Source organism: Typopeltis vanoorti, chromosome 9 (assembly GCF_054136105.1).
Source record: "Typopeltis vanoorti isolate ZY-2024b chromosome 9, IOZ_Tvanoo_1.0, whole genome shotgun sequence".
Taxonomy (NCBI): domain Eukaryota; kingdom Metazoa; phylum Arthropoda; class Arachnida; order Uropygi; family Thelyphonidae; genus Typopeltis; species Typopeltis vanoorti.
Window position 1 is genome coordinate 128,461,163 of NC_143557.1, and position 14,438 is coordinate 128,475,600.

Sequence of the window (14,438 nt, forward strand, 5' to 3'; positions counted from 1 at the left end):
ATGATGCATTTTTAAGAAGTTGTCGCCTTCTTGTTCCAGTCTTTCTTTCCATTTTGTGCACACATCCACTCGATGCTGCATTTGCTCCTGTGTCAAGAGTTTGGGAATCCATCGAGCGCAAACACATTTCAGTCCCAAATGTTCAGCCATGATTGAGTGAACACTTCCTACAGAAATATTCAGGACAACATGCAGCTGGCATACTGTAATTCTGCGATCCTCCTTGATGATAATCGCTGCTGTGTTGATCATTGTCTCTGTGATGGACGTTGAAGGTCTTCCCTCACGTTCAAGATCTTCCACATTTTGCCTTCCTTCCTTAAAAGTTTTATGCCAGCGAAAAACACTTGCCCTCTACATTACTTCATTGTGGAAAGTTTTGTGTATCATGTTAAAAGTGTCCGATGCCGATTTTTGCAAACGCACACAAAATTTTATCGCATAATGCTTTCCAAGGACGCTTCCATTTTGACGACTGGTCACGGCTCGTAGACGCGCTGAAACAAGCTTGCATTTAGTCAGGTGACACTCTGGCACATCAGCCCATATACGCCATCTATCAACCTCTTTTGTTAATACAGACAGCAACATTTCTTTATTCCACAGAAATTAATATTGTGATGAGTGGTTTCGTGACAGTAAAATTAGTCTTATTACTTATTGAACAGCCCTCATATAAGAATAGGCTAGGTCGTAATTTATTGTCTATACACAAATACGAGGAGCATTAGAAACAAAGGGTTCGAGTTTGTTGTTTTATTGAATACGATGTGGCCTAAGATTGTTGGCATTAGTGAAACCTGGCTATCAGAATCAGATATGGTAAGTGGGATCGAGTGTAACAGATATACTATTTTGAGGAATGACAGAAGAGATAGGAAAGGAGTGCTACTAATGATATCAGATGACTTAAGTCCAGTTAGGGTAGAAATACAAGAAAACAATGATGGTGACAATGTCCCATGTAGCGATGAATTTGAGTTTATCTGGTGCAAAGTGGAAGTTAACAGAATGAAATATATGGTGGGGTATTGCTACAGACCTGGTTGCTCAGTTATAGGGGACGAAGAACTGCATCGCCATTTTAACCTTATGGGTACCAAGCGAATGATCATTATGGGTGACTTTAATTTTCCAAACATTGATTGGGTAGAAGAGAAATCTCACGATACGAAAGAACAGGAATTTATTGAATTGTTGCGAGACAACTTTCTCAACAGCATGTGAAAGAAGGAACTCAAGGTCAAACAGTGTTGGATTTGCTCATGGCATCAGAAGGGATCTCTGTTAAGAATATGACTATTTCACCATCAATTGGTGACAGTGATCATGCTGTTCTTTCTTGGGAAGTATCTACTTGTATTGAAGCTCCGATTAAAACAGGCTACATGCTGAACTACAAAGCTGGAAATTATGATCAACTTAGAAGAATACTCTTTGGTCCCATGGTATCAGTTACTGAATGGAAAAAATGTCAGCAATGCATGGGAATCTTAAGTGCTTGAATGAGGTGGTATCTCAATGTATCCTTGGTGTTCGAAGAATAAATAGGTTGGGAGTGAAATGGATGTGCAGCCTTATTAAGCAAGAGATCCACAAGATGATGTAGAAAGAATATCGTCAGAATAAGAGTGAGAGGAGTTATGAAATATATAAAGCTCAGGCCAGAAAAGTAATTTGTATTGTGAGAAAAGCTAAAACGGAGTATGAAAAGAAATTGGCCATGCAAGCTAAAGGCAATCCAAAAGAATTTTGTCGTTATGCCGCAAGCAAAAGAAAGAATGAATGTAGAAGAATGACTTTATTGAATGCAGATGGTACATGAGTGTCAGAAGCTAAGGAGAGTGCTCAGTTAATGAGTGCACACTTTGCTAAGATATATCAACAAAATGTATGTAGCATGGCGCACAGTGCTACTACTGCATTGGATGAAAAGTTAGAGGTTCATAAAAATGAAGTTGAAGAGCTGTTGCATAACCTGGATAAGAATTTGTCAATAGGGACAAATGGAATATCAGCCCATTTGCTAAAGGAATGTTCAGATGAATTGGCTAGGCCTTTCACACAATTGTATAACTTGAGTCTCAGCTCAGGAATAATACCACAGGAATGGAAGGAATATATGATAGTTCCATTGCACAATGGTGGTGCAAAAACTGATGTGTCTAACTACTGACCCATTAGTATCTCTGGTGTGGTAGTGAAGATTTCAGAGAAGTTGGTAAGAACTCGCATACAGAATTGGGTAGACAAGCATTCTATACTCTGCAGGGGACAGCATGGGTTTACTAAAGGGATGTCATGATTTAGCAATTTGCTCATATTTTATAACAATGTTACAGCCGAGTTGGATAAAGGGAATGGATACACTATGATAATGTTGGATTTTTCTAAGGCATTTGATAGGATACCACATGATAGGCTGTGCATAAACTGGAGAATATAGGATTGAAATATAATCTATTGACTTGGATCAGGGGATGGTTGACAGATATCAAAAAGTGGTATACAGTGGGTGTGAATCTGGCAGATTTAAGGTAACAGTGGTGCCTCAGGCTTCAGTCCTTGTGCCATTATTGCTCAATCTATACATTGACATCAAGCAGGGTCTATCACCAGATTTGCAATTGTTTACTGATGATGTGAAGATAGGCAGGGCAATCAGGGCTACTGATATTCAGCAATTACAAAATGATTTGAATAGACTGGAAAACTGTGCAAACGAAAATGGCTGTCAATTTAACATTAGTAAGTGTAAAGTTATGCACTTTGGCGTGATTAGAGTTCCAGCGGCATATATATTAGTGGGGTTATGCTACAAGAAACTGAAGAGGCAAGGTATTGTAGAGTATTGGTGGATAAGAATTTAAAGTTCAAAGATCACATAGCAAAAGTTAATTAGAAGATAATTGATATGTTGAAGCAAACCTTGACATGTTAAGGATAAGTAATTTTCTTCTTTATAAGGCTTTGATAAGACCACACCTGGATTACTGTGTGCAGATTTGGTCTCCCAGGTTCCAAGAAGCTGTGGAAAGGGTGCAAAGAAGAGTTACAAAGATTATATCCGGATTATGGGATTTACATTATGGGGACAGATTGTATGTGGATTATAAATTCTGGTTAACAAGAGAAAGAGGGGTGATATGATAGAGGTCTATAAACTTTTGAATGGGTGTTATAGCATTTCAAATGTGATTAAAAATTTTCGTTATATGGAAGGTGGGAGAGAACATGGGGTCATCCATGGAAATTAAGGTTGTTCTCAGTAAGGAAGGGGTAAGAGCTAGGTTTTTCTTTCAGAGAGCCGTGAGTGAGTGGAATAATTTGCCCTTAGGGAAGGTGAGTGCATCTAGTGTAAACAAAGTTAAGGAAAAGTATGATAGCTGGACTGGGTAATTTATGGTCTCCCTCTATGAGTCCTTGACTCCTGGAGGTATCAGATAATAATATCCTCTGATGAGATGAACAAATCCAAGATCCTCAATCCTTGTTTCCTCTGTTACTCCCTCAAAAACTCAGCTCGTTTTCTTTATTTCCAGTTGCTATCTCATCATCCCAGTCTATATTGCCATAATTGAAATCACCCATAATGATCACCATTTTCTTATTAACTTGGCTAATTTGATTATATATTTCATGGTCACTAGTATCCACATTACTAGGTCTATAACATCCAAGTATTTATTCTATTCATGTCTATCTCATGCCATACTGCCTCAAAACCACTGTCACTATTTCCCTCTTGCATCTCTACTTTATATGGACCTAACTCTTTCTCTATAATCAATAGCAATCACCTTCCCTTATTACCCTTTCTATCTTCACAAAACACACCATACCCTTCCATCTCAATTCCTGTCAGGATGTCATCCTCATCCAACCATGTCTCACTTATTCCACTTAGGTGAACAGACTCAATTAATGCAACCATTTTATTTACCTTGTTTCTTACACTTCTAGCAATTCAATCTCTTCTTTCTTGCACATCGCTTCTTACTTGATCAGATTCATTCTCTGCACTTGTTTCTTTACTTTCCAGTGGCTGTCTCTCCAAATGACTCTCACCAAAAACATTTAAATGAAGTCAATTGCTCTTATATGGTTCACTTCATCCTTCAAACTCATTCCACATATTAACAAACTGCACTACTTTCTCCTCACACATTTCTGTTAACGTATTATTCAATCTTTGTTCTTTGCTTCATCAGTCATATCTGGGCAACACGACTACTTTTCCTAACCCACTATTAACTTTTATCCATCTCAACAACTTCCTGATATCCAATCTGAAGTGTTCTTTGTTCCAATTATTTGTCCATATTATCAACTCTTTTGCTGGCTTACTTCTTATATCCAATGCCTCAATCACTCTATTCCTTCTACCTCCAGGAAAACAAACTTATCTATCAACTCATCCACCACATCTCTAATAATTGAATCCCCCATATAACACCAATCATGGATCTTTCATTACCTCTTTCATACCAATATTATTTGTTTTCATTCTTACATACATACATACCTCGAATTCTCTTAACTTCACAGGAGCCTTATTCACACGGCTCAATAATTCCAAGGCATCTGGTTGAGCCTGGCATCATGGCTTTCTCAAGCTACCATCTAACGGTCTACCTACTCCTTTTGTGAGTCGACTTCCCCTCTGAACAGTCATAGTGGATGGTTCCCTTTCTTCTACCCATCAATGCCAGAGTACCTGAAGGTAATGTGTAGGTGAAATCTCGAATCCTATTCATAGCTTTGTTCATCACAGTACACTAGATTACAATCATTTACAAAACCTTATAGTGTTCAAATGACTTAAGCTTCAGGATTGTCTATGGCCAATACCTTAAACATCACTCTTCCATTCATCAGTGAGGTAAAGATAATTTAGCAAATTTTAATGCTACCAAAACAATCGAATTTCTTTTAAGAAAGACCATGCCTCACTCTCCCTAAATTCTGATACCATTCTGTTCACCAAGATCAGCTCTCTTCTTGAGTTGACTTTCACATTCAGCCTATCCTAGCATATACATATGTCAGTAAGCATCTTCAGCCTCTAAAAAAGCTTGGTATATTATAAATCCCAAATCATTCCAAAAATATTGTTCTCACATTTGGGGTGGCAGATCAAATAGCTCTCTTTTATCCAAAAGAGAGCTATTTGCCTAACAGATGACCCCCCCCCCTCTCTCTCTCTCTCTCAACCCCATTACTTTCCCAGTATATGTATAGAATCTAAAGACCCCTGTGGGTCTTTAGATTCTATACATATTTCCATAGATGCAGCTCCTGTGAACTGACCACCATCCCTTCACTTTCCTCTATGTATGAACACTGGCAACTACTGATAAAAATCCATATGTGGTTCAACTCCGAACTCATTGATTCAACTTCTCAAACCCTTCTTCCATATACCTCTAGTCTTTGAATCACTCTTCCCAATACAGTTTTCTCCAACAAATGAAACCTTTAACTCCTCAAGAAATATTAACAAATTCTGTTCCTCACAGCACTATTATGTTATTCTTATTGAGACCACTCATGTGGGATTGATGAAAAAGCAAATACCTTCCAAATGTCCCAGCCAAAGGTTACATACAAATAAACCACAACTTATTAAGCAATGAAATTTGACTACATCAAGCTCTTTCAATGGTTTCGGTACATGAAAAGTTTATTATAATTACATTTCATTAAATTTTAAACTTGCTAATTTATCAACTCTTTGCATTTCAAGATTTTTTTTTTTTTTTTTTTTTATTCCTGCCTCCTCTAACTAAAATGACTGCCATATAAAGCAGATTAACAAATAAGAGTTTGAAATGAGTACTACGCATTATGCAGTGGATATGTACATATGTTTATTTACAATTTTATCTCCAATGTGATTATATATATATACACATACACATGTATATATTTTCACATTAATTTCTTACAAAGACATTATTTACAGACACATTACTATTTACAGAGAAATGTTTCATGACATAAAATGGCAGGCCCAGTCAGTAATTTACTCTTAAATATACTATAGTAAAGTATAAAAAAAAAAAAAATTGCCACTGCTAAACATGATTCTCCCACCCCATTAATAAGATATGGTCTTTAATGTATTTTTTATTTTTCTATTAGGAACCTGATACTGACCGTAGTCTTTATATCTTGAAAATAACACTGGTATTACTTATAAAAAATAATATTAAAGAATAATGAGGCTATTTCATTATAACATTTTATATTATCAATAACAAACACCATTACATATATGTAATCTATGTAAATAATAATGAATTATGCAGTAGATGAAAATAAATAAATAAAAAAGGGGGAGGGATATTATACAAAGGGGGAGAAATATTATACAAAATCAGAAATTATTACATTAAGGCATTCTATGATTTAAATATACTATTTTCTGTATTGCTAGAGATTTATTACTTACAATATTTTAAAATTCAGTAACTCTGAACAAAAACTGATACAGTTGCACAATATGAAAATAAAGTAAAGCAAACAAAACAAAACTGAAGCAAAGAAGTCTATAATATCTAATCAAAATAGCAAAAATGTAAAAAAAAAATAAGAGAAGAGAGATAATTGATCTGTATATTTTAAATAAAATCAGACTTTTTTTTTTCCCCTTTAGTTTTTGTATATTTACAAATCTTCAAGTGCAAAATACAGAATCTTTACTTGTAAAAATTCGTCATTAATGTTATCTTAATGAATGCTGAGTGAGCAGAAAACTAGCTGTACAAATATTTACATATACAAATATATATATATATATATATGAATATATAATACGTATTTACAGCACTGCATATTTTAATTTATTATTCAAAAGTTTAAAAGTAATGATTACTAATACGATGTACCATTCTTGATACATTCAAATATGATTAAATAATTGACATCACAGTCTTAAAATTTAGCTACTGAACACACATATCCATATGTGGAATGGCAACAATCAAACAAAAATGTTCATTTTTTATTTTATAGCTTTTTTTTTTTTTTTTTTTTAACTATTTACAAAGTGTGACTTGCATATAAAGATATGAAGTGGAAGACAAACAAGATAACTTATTTCAAAACACACTCATAGTTTTCTTTCTTCATTTTCTCTAGTACTTGAGAGGCACTGAATATCTGAGTTGCCATTTTTAACACTCTCTACTGACTGTGAACTATCCTTTGGATGTAGTTTCTTTTTTTTTGAGTTATGAGAGAATGGAAGTGTCTTATTCCCATTACGTGATGGAGTAAATACTTGAGTGGGAATGTACTGAGTGTCAGAACAATGCGAAAATCGATGCTGCTTTTTTTGCCATTTTCCATCTGTTTCTCCAGAATTAAACTTAATTTTTGGTGTGGAACAATTCAAAGCATTTGGTAATTGAGTAAATGATTCACTATTGTGCCATGTTCTTCCTTTCTGTTGGTATTGCACAGATTTTTGGGCACTGCAAGTTCTAGAAGATAAATCTGTCAGTTTTTTATCACTATTACTGCTGACTGCCGAATGATTCTGAGATCCCTTTGAGAGGTCCAATTCCTGTAGAGAGTTAACAATAATAAACTTTTAATATATATATATATATACACACATAATTTTACATACACACGCACAGTGATTTCTTAATTATCTGTCTTTTAAACAAACAGTTATTTCATGGGTCAGCATGTTAAGTAACTTTGGGAATGGCATCATCTAACTTATGACTAGATATCGAGAAGTTGCTGTGTGTCTGTGCATGAGCAAGTGACAAAAATACTATGGTTTCATGAGTGGGCTAGGATTTTTTTCTATTTTTTTTTATAAATTTGAAGTGTCTTAAAAAAGTTCTATGTTTGGTCTCAAGAAACTGTTTCCATATTATGTATTTATTACATAATATGGAAACATTATGTAATAAAAAATATAGTAGAATGAAAAGGGAAGATGGGATGGACTGGTTTTACAAGATCAGCAGCAAATGCCAAACTAAGAGCATTTAGTTTGGCATTTAAAATAAAATAAAATTCAATATAGCTAACTTTATAAGTTAAATAGTTTTAACAGAATATGTATACCAGACATATTTATAGAAACTCTCATGACTTAAACATGTAAAAAATAGAATTTTATACAAAAACTCCAATATATTTCTTCCAATGTAACATGCACATCACCAGCGAGACAGACTGGTAACTTCATTCAAAAAATTGTATATTTGTTGCATGAAAAAACTAGGTAAGCCATGATGGTTTCTATAAACTTTACAATTTATTAAATATTAATAGCAAGAATATTTATTAAACTAAGAGCAGCAACATTAGCAAATAAGTATAATAGAATAAGAGGTTTCTAATAACAGGACGGTGAGAAAATGTTTGGTAAAATCTCAGATTCTATTAATGGGTATAAAGAGAAGAGAGACAATGTTAAGGACTAACAGTACAAAGTTCAAATGTTTCTTGATTTATTTTTTTTCTGTGCTGCAGAGATGACCTAGGCTAGAGGATCACCTCCTCTAGCTTTTTTCTGCTAGAAATACACTAGAAGAAAAAGTTAATAGTTCAGCAACCAAAAAGTTCAATGATTCTGTGAGATCCCTAACTGTTCTTAAAGCTATTCCAGAATTAACATTCATCCTATATTGTGTTGATATACTTCCATATACTTCACTACATGTGTTCAATCTATTCCAACCGAAAAAAAATTAAATAAAATGCTATCCTCAATCTATCATCCTATCACCCTCACATAAGTTTTCTCAAAAATAATAGAGAAGGTCATCAAAAGTCAACTCCTGTAACACTTGGAGGCATGTCAATTAATCAGAAACCAAATGCATGAATTCTGACACTATCAACTGACAGCAGATTTGCTTGCCTTCACCGCTTATCTCTGGACATGTGCCATGGAAATCTTTACAGTTGCTTTTTGAATTTCCAAGACATTACATTAGATGCCAGAGGCATGTTTAGTAAACTGCAGTCCTATGGTTCACCTTCTAATCAGTGTAATTGGACAAGTGGTTTCCTTTCTTCAGTTTTCCACACCAACAGTCTTAAGGCACTTACTTTCCACCTAAATGAACTTCTCTCACTACCCTCAAATCCTAATAATCCCCTTTCGCATTCTGCAAATCATCCATTACTCAAAGTTTGATCTCAGGACTCACTCTAACCACTTTTTTAATTTGCAGTTTATTTATTTATTTAAATGTGGTCCCTACCCATGGAAGGTTTATTTGTAAATCTATACTGCATTTGTACTATGAGCAGGCTAAGAATTTTTTTAATTTATACTGATTTTTAAATATTTTTTTACATTTTTTATTTATTTTATACATAATCTGGAACTCTGCTCTAGAGACCAAACATGGAACTTTTTGAACTACTTTAGGTCTCCAATAAGTTGGGCAGTGGTCTTTCACAGGGCAACGAAATTCATCTCCAGCCTAATCTATAAGTACTTATAGATTAGGCTGGAGAACATTACTAGAAGTATTTCTAGTAATGTTCTACTAAACTTCCATCACTGGTCTACTTTACTTTTAAGTCTAGCAATGTGAGAAACAGCAGGTTAACATACTTTCGCAGTCCAACTACAAAACTGCTAAACCACCTCACCTTCTCCTTTCCTTCCAGACAACTTCATTCTTAGAATAGCACATATTAAGCATCTTTCCCACAAATGGCACTAATGTACTACTGGCTGCAACCTCTCATGTGTGAGACTTACATAATAAACAACAATATATAATTTTGTATAACTAATTAAGCAGAAGAAAACACAAAAACGTAAACTATTCTATTTATTATTAAAAATCACAACTAGTTTTGTCTTACTCTAAAGCAGTTTCCCAACCTGTGGTCCGTGAGTAATTCAAAGGGGGTCTGCGGGATAGTTTGTTTTCATTAAACTTTATCTTATCACGTTGCTCACAACACCTGTTGTTCACACCTGGCCTAATTGATGTGTTCATATTCTTCCGAATATCTCCATTTATAACAGTATTGCATTGTCATAAATGACACATTTAGTGTTATATAATTATAATTTATTACTTCATCTTTATGATATGTAAAATATAAAAAATTTCCATTTTGGATTTTATGGGGGCCGTGGTGAATTAACATTCGCTACAGGGGGCCCGCGACTTCAAAAAGGTTGAGAAACACTGCTCTAAAGAATCACATCTGGTGCATAAAAAACAGATTATATACATGAACATTAAAGACAGAGTAACTGTCATTACACTAAAAATGGATGCATGTTTGAAATTATTCTGGATTTACTGGCATTATTGAATACAGGTGCATAGTTTCGTGTTAGCATTGCTGAAATGAATGACACAAATAACAGCCCGATAAGGGTAACTGAGATTTATATTTAGATGGTCAGGATTTTGAATTATTTATGTGGATTCTAGTCTTTCTTTCAATCTAATGATATCATTAATGAAGGATATTTGATGTGTTTCATTTAACTTTTTATCTTGTTAAATGGTTGTTTCTGAATCGGCTAAACTTAGTAAGTAACACAATAGATCTGATGCCATGAATTTCTCAAATGCGATGTCTCCTCTATATGCTTTCTATGGATCTTTCACATATAGTAGATGAATTTCATCATCAAGTTCATGACATGTACCCTCAAGGGATGTACAGGATATCATAGTACTACATGTAAAACTCCATATGTACAATTTTCTTCCAAATCGATTTGTTACCTGTCGAAACTCCAACATTATCAGATTATTGACTCAATCCACTTATACCTTGGTCTCCCACTAGGTCTTTTTCCTGCCAGTCTGGCAAAGAACATTTGTTCTGCTAACCTTTCCTCTCCAATTCTGTTTAAGTGACCATACCACTGAAGATTAGCTCTACTATCACATAACTGGATTCTAACAATGTCAAGTTCTTTCCTAATATCCTCATTTTTAATATAATATTGCCATCTGTTCATGCCCTAATCTTTCTCAGGACTATTATATTTGTGGTCTCTAGTCTTTGGTCAAGTGTTTTGTTTCTAACCCAGTTAACCCATTGGTTTGAACAAGTCTTATATACAGCTAACTTAGTGTTTTCACTAAGTTCTCTCTTATTTCGTATAAATTTATTCAGTTGACTTCCTACATACCAGATTTGTTGATTCTGTTGTTTATTTCCATATCTGATTTACCATCTTCATTAAAAATCGTGCCTAAGTAGCTGAAATGTTTTATAGGTTCTGCATTCAAAATACAGTTCATATTTTCAATGCATCTGCCTATTTTAATTGTCATTGTCTTGTTATTGCTGACTTTCATGGCAAATAAATGGTTATTCAATTCAGTCAGGTAATCTTGTAGACTTGTAATGGATTTATTTAGAAGTATAATCATCTACATAAAGTAAAGAGATGAGATTAACATCTCCAATTTTGATATCAGGTTTAATGCTGCTTTCCTTCATAATGTGATCCATATAGATAATGAATAACAGAGGAGGATAATGTGCATCCTTGTCTGACACTAGATTTAGTTTTAAACCATCTTCCTGTGCTTCCTTCAATTCTAACCGCTGACTTACAACTCAAATAAAGACTAAGTATTGCTTGATATAATGCCCCATCAACACCATACAACTGTAGAGTTTTGAACAGCTTTTCTCTTGGCACCTTTTCATATGCGTTTTCCAGATCTACAAAACTTAAATATAGATCTCTGTTATATTCCTATAATTTCTCAACTATGTATTGTAAAATGAAAATCTGATCCTGACAGCTTCTAATTGGCCTGAATGCAGGTTGTTCTTCACCTACCTTCCCTTCCACAATCCTTCTTAACCGTTTCTCAAGTATATTTGCATAAATCTTACCAGGAACACATTCAATAGGAAAATACCTCTAATGCTCACATTCAGTTTCATTTTCCTTTTTATAGATGGGGTAGTATAAGAGGTCTACTCCAATCATCGGGAATTTGTCCCTCTGTCCAGGCTTTCTGAACTATGCAGTGCAGCCACTGTAAGACTTTTATACCTGCATACTTCAGCATTTCTCGCTGAATATCATCTACTTCAGCTGCCTTTCTCAATTTCAGGCATTTAAAGGCTTTTTCTACTTCAAGTATGGATATGTATTCCTGATTGAATGCCTGCTGAGTGTTTTTTTTACCACTGTGCTGTCACTGTTTCATTTAGCAATTTTTCTAAGTAATTACTCTAATTCCTGTTATTGCACTCTTTCCTCCATTTCTAGCTTTTTCAACAGCCTCCAGAACATTTTGCCACCTTCTTTATATTTATTTTCCATGTTCTTACAAGTCTTTTCATGACTTCTGTTTAGCTTTCTTACATTTGTCTCTGTATTCTCTAAGAGCACAAGCTAACTTATTCGCCAGAAACTATCAATATGCTTTCATCGTTTCCTTCACTGCCTCTTTAACTTCCGGCATCCACAATGGAGTACTGATTTTTTTATCCTTGCAGATAACCTCACCACATGCCTCTCTGACTGAATCAATCAATATTTTCTCCATGGCTTGCCAATGAATTTCCAAGCTTTGGTTCCTGTTCTCAAACTCTTTCATTTTTTTCTTCAATAATGTTTGTTTATTTTCGTCTACAGTTCACATTTGAGAACATCTCAACTTTTATTAGCTTTAAATCTTCCTTACATGTTTTTCTTTTCAATATGAAATTTAATTTTATCCTGCTCAAGACTAAATGATGATCACTCCCAATTTCAAATCCTCTGTACACTCTAGTGTCTTGCATTAGTGAGAAAACATCACTATCAACAATAACATAGTCAATAAAACTTTTCTTATTCCTTGACTCTTCTCTCTATCTGAATTTATGCACATTTTTATGTTGGAACACTGTGTTAGCAATAACCAGTCTATGTCCTGAGCAAAAATCCAACAGGTATTTCCATTAATATTAGCTTTGCTCTTTCCTCCAAATTTGGCCAAAATATTTCTATATATTTCACAATCATTTTCTACTCCGCTATTTTGATCACCAAGGACCAACTTTTTTTTTTTCGTTGTGTCAGCTGCTTTCTCTAAATGCTCAGAAAATTCCTCCAATTCTACCTTAGTAGAACCTTCTATCGGACCACAAGCACAAATAAGTCTCAATTTCCAGCTCCCCATTTTGATATTTGCCCACATCACTCTACTTGATATTGCCTGCCATTCAAGATTACCCTGTATTTAGTGTTGAATACTATAGCTACTTCTTCTTTTCCCTGATTGTTATTGACAAATATAACATCTATTTAATGCTTAGAAAGATCTCACCAGTTTTTGTCTTTTTTTGTTTCAGTCTTCCCTATGATATTGATCTGGTACTTAAGGGTCAAAGCAGTATAACTGAGAGGAGACCTCCACATAGCCTTTAAAGGAATGCGGAGAACCGACCAGGGCTGCTGACCTAATGTCCAATCCTCACCTTCTCGTGGAGCACCCTGTTAGGTATCTCAGTGGATACTGAACGAACAAGGATGGGCTGGCAATTTGGGATTTAGCCGACCAAATTGTATTCCTATTGGCTTAAACCAATATATAAAATGATGGTACAAGATGACAAAATTTCATGCCGGTTGGGGCGTCGCCCGGTTAAACAAGACCCCCATTGTTTTCGCCAGGGAACCAGGGCGAACAGCGAAAAGTCAGCTACTGGAACAAATCTGAAAATACACCCCAAGTCAACATCACCGGAGTTAAAGATCGGTACTATCTACATAAGAAGCATGAATGGCAAAGAAATGGAGATAGCTGAGGAATTAGATAAGTAGAAGATCGACATAATAGGGGTGACTGAAACAAAAAAGAAAAACTGGTGAGATCTTTCTGGGCAATAAATACAAAATGTTATATTCAGGCAATGACAATCAAGGAAAAGAAGGAGTAGCCATACTATTCAACACAAAATACGAGGCTAATCTTCTTGATGGCAGTCAGTCTCGAGTAGAGTAATGTGGGAAAATATGAGAATAGGGAACTGGACAATGAGACTTATTTGTGCATATGCTCCCACAGAAAGTTCTACTAAGGTAGAAGTGGAGGAATTTTTTGAGGCTTTAGAAAAAGCAACTGACACAATGAAAAAGGAAAAGTTGATCCTTGTTGGGGATCTAAATAGCAGAGTAGGAAATGATTGTCAGACATACAAAAATATTTGGGGAAAATTTGGAGAAAAGAGCAAAGCTAATAATAATGGCAAATACCTGTTTCATTTCTGCTCAGGATATGGAATGGTTATTACTAACATCATGTTCCAACATAAAAATGTGCACAAATTCACATGGAGAGAAGAGGCAAGGAATAAGAAGATCTCATTGACTATGTTATTGTTGGTAGTTTTGTTTTCTCCCTGGTGCAGGACAATAGAGTGTACAGAGGATTTCAAACTGGAAGTGATCACTATTTAGTCTTGAGCAG

The 14,438-nt window shown here is 34.8% G+C and overlaps 1 protein-coding gene across 1 annotated transcript in view; it reads right to left on the reverse strand.

Annotated features, from left to right (window-relative positions):
• Window positions 1–5,848: 5,848 nt before the first annotated feature.
• LOC150103529 (terminal nucleotidyltransferase 4B-like) overlaps window positions 5,849–14,438 on the reverse strand; it is a 161,902-nt gene continuing 153,312 nt past the window's right edge. Inside the window, exon 11 of the mRNA XM_090397691.1 lies at window positions 5,849–7,570. Within this exon, the coding sequence (XP_090253817.1) occupies window positions 7,115–7,570 (456 nt within the window). The 3' untranslated portion in view covers window positions 5,849–7,114. The remainder of the gene's footprint in view (window positions 7,571–14,438) is intronic.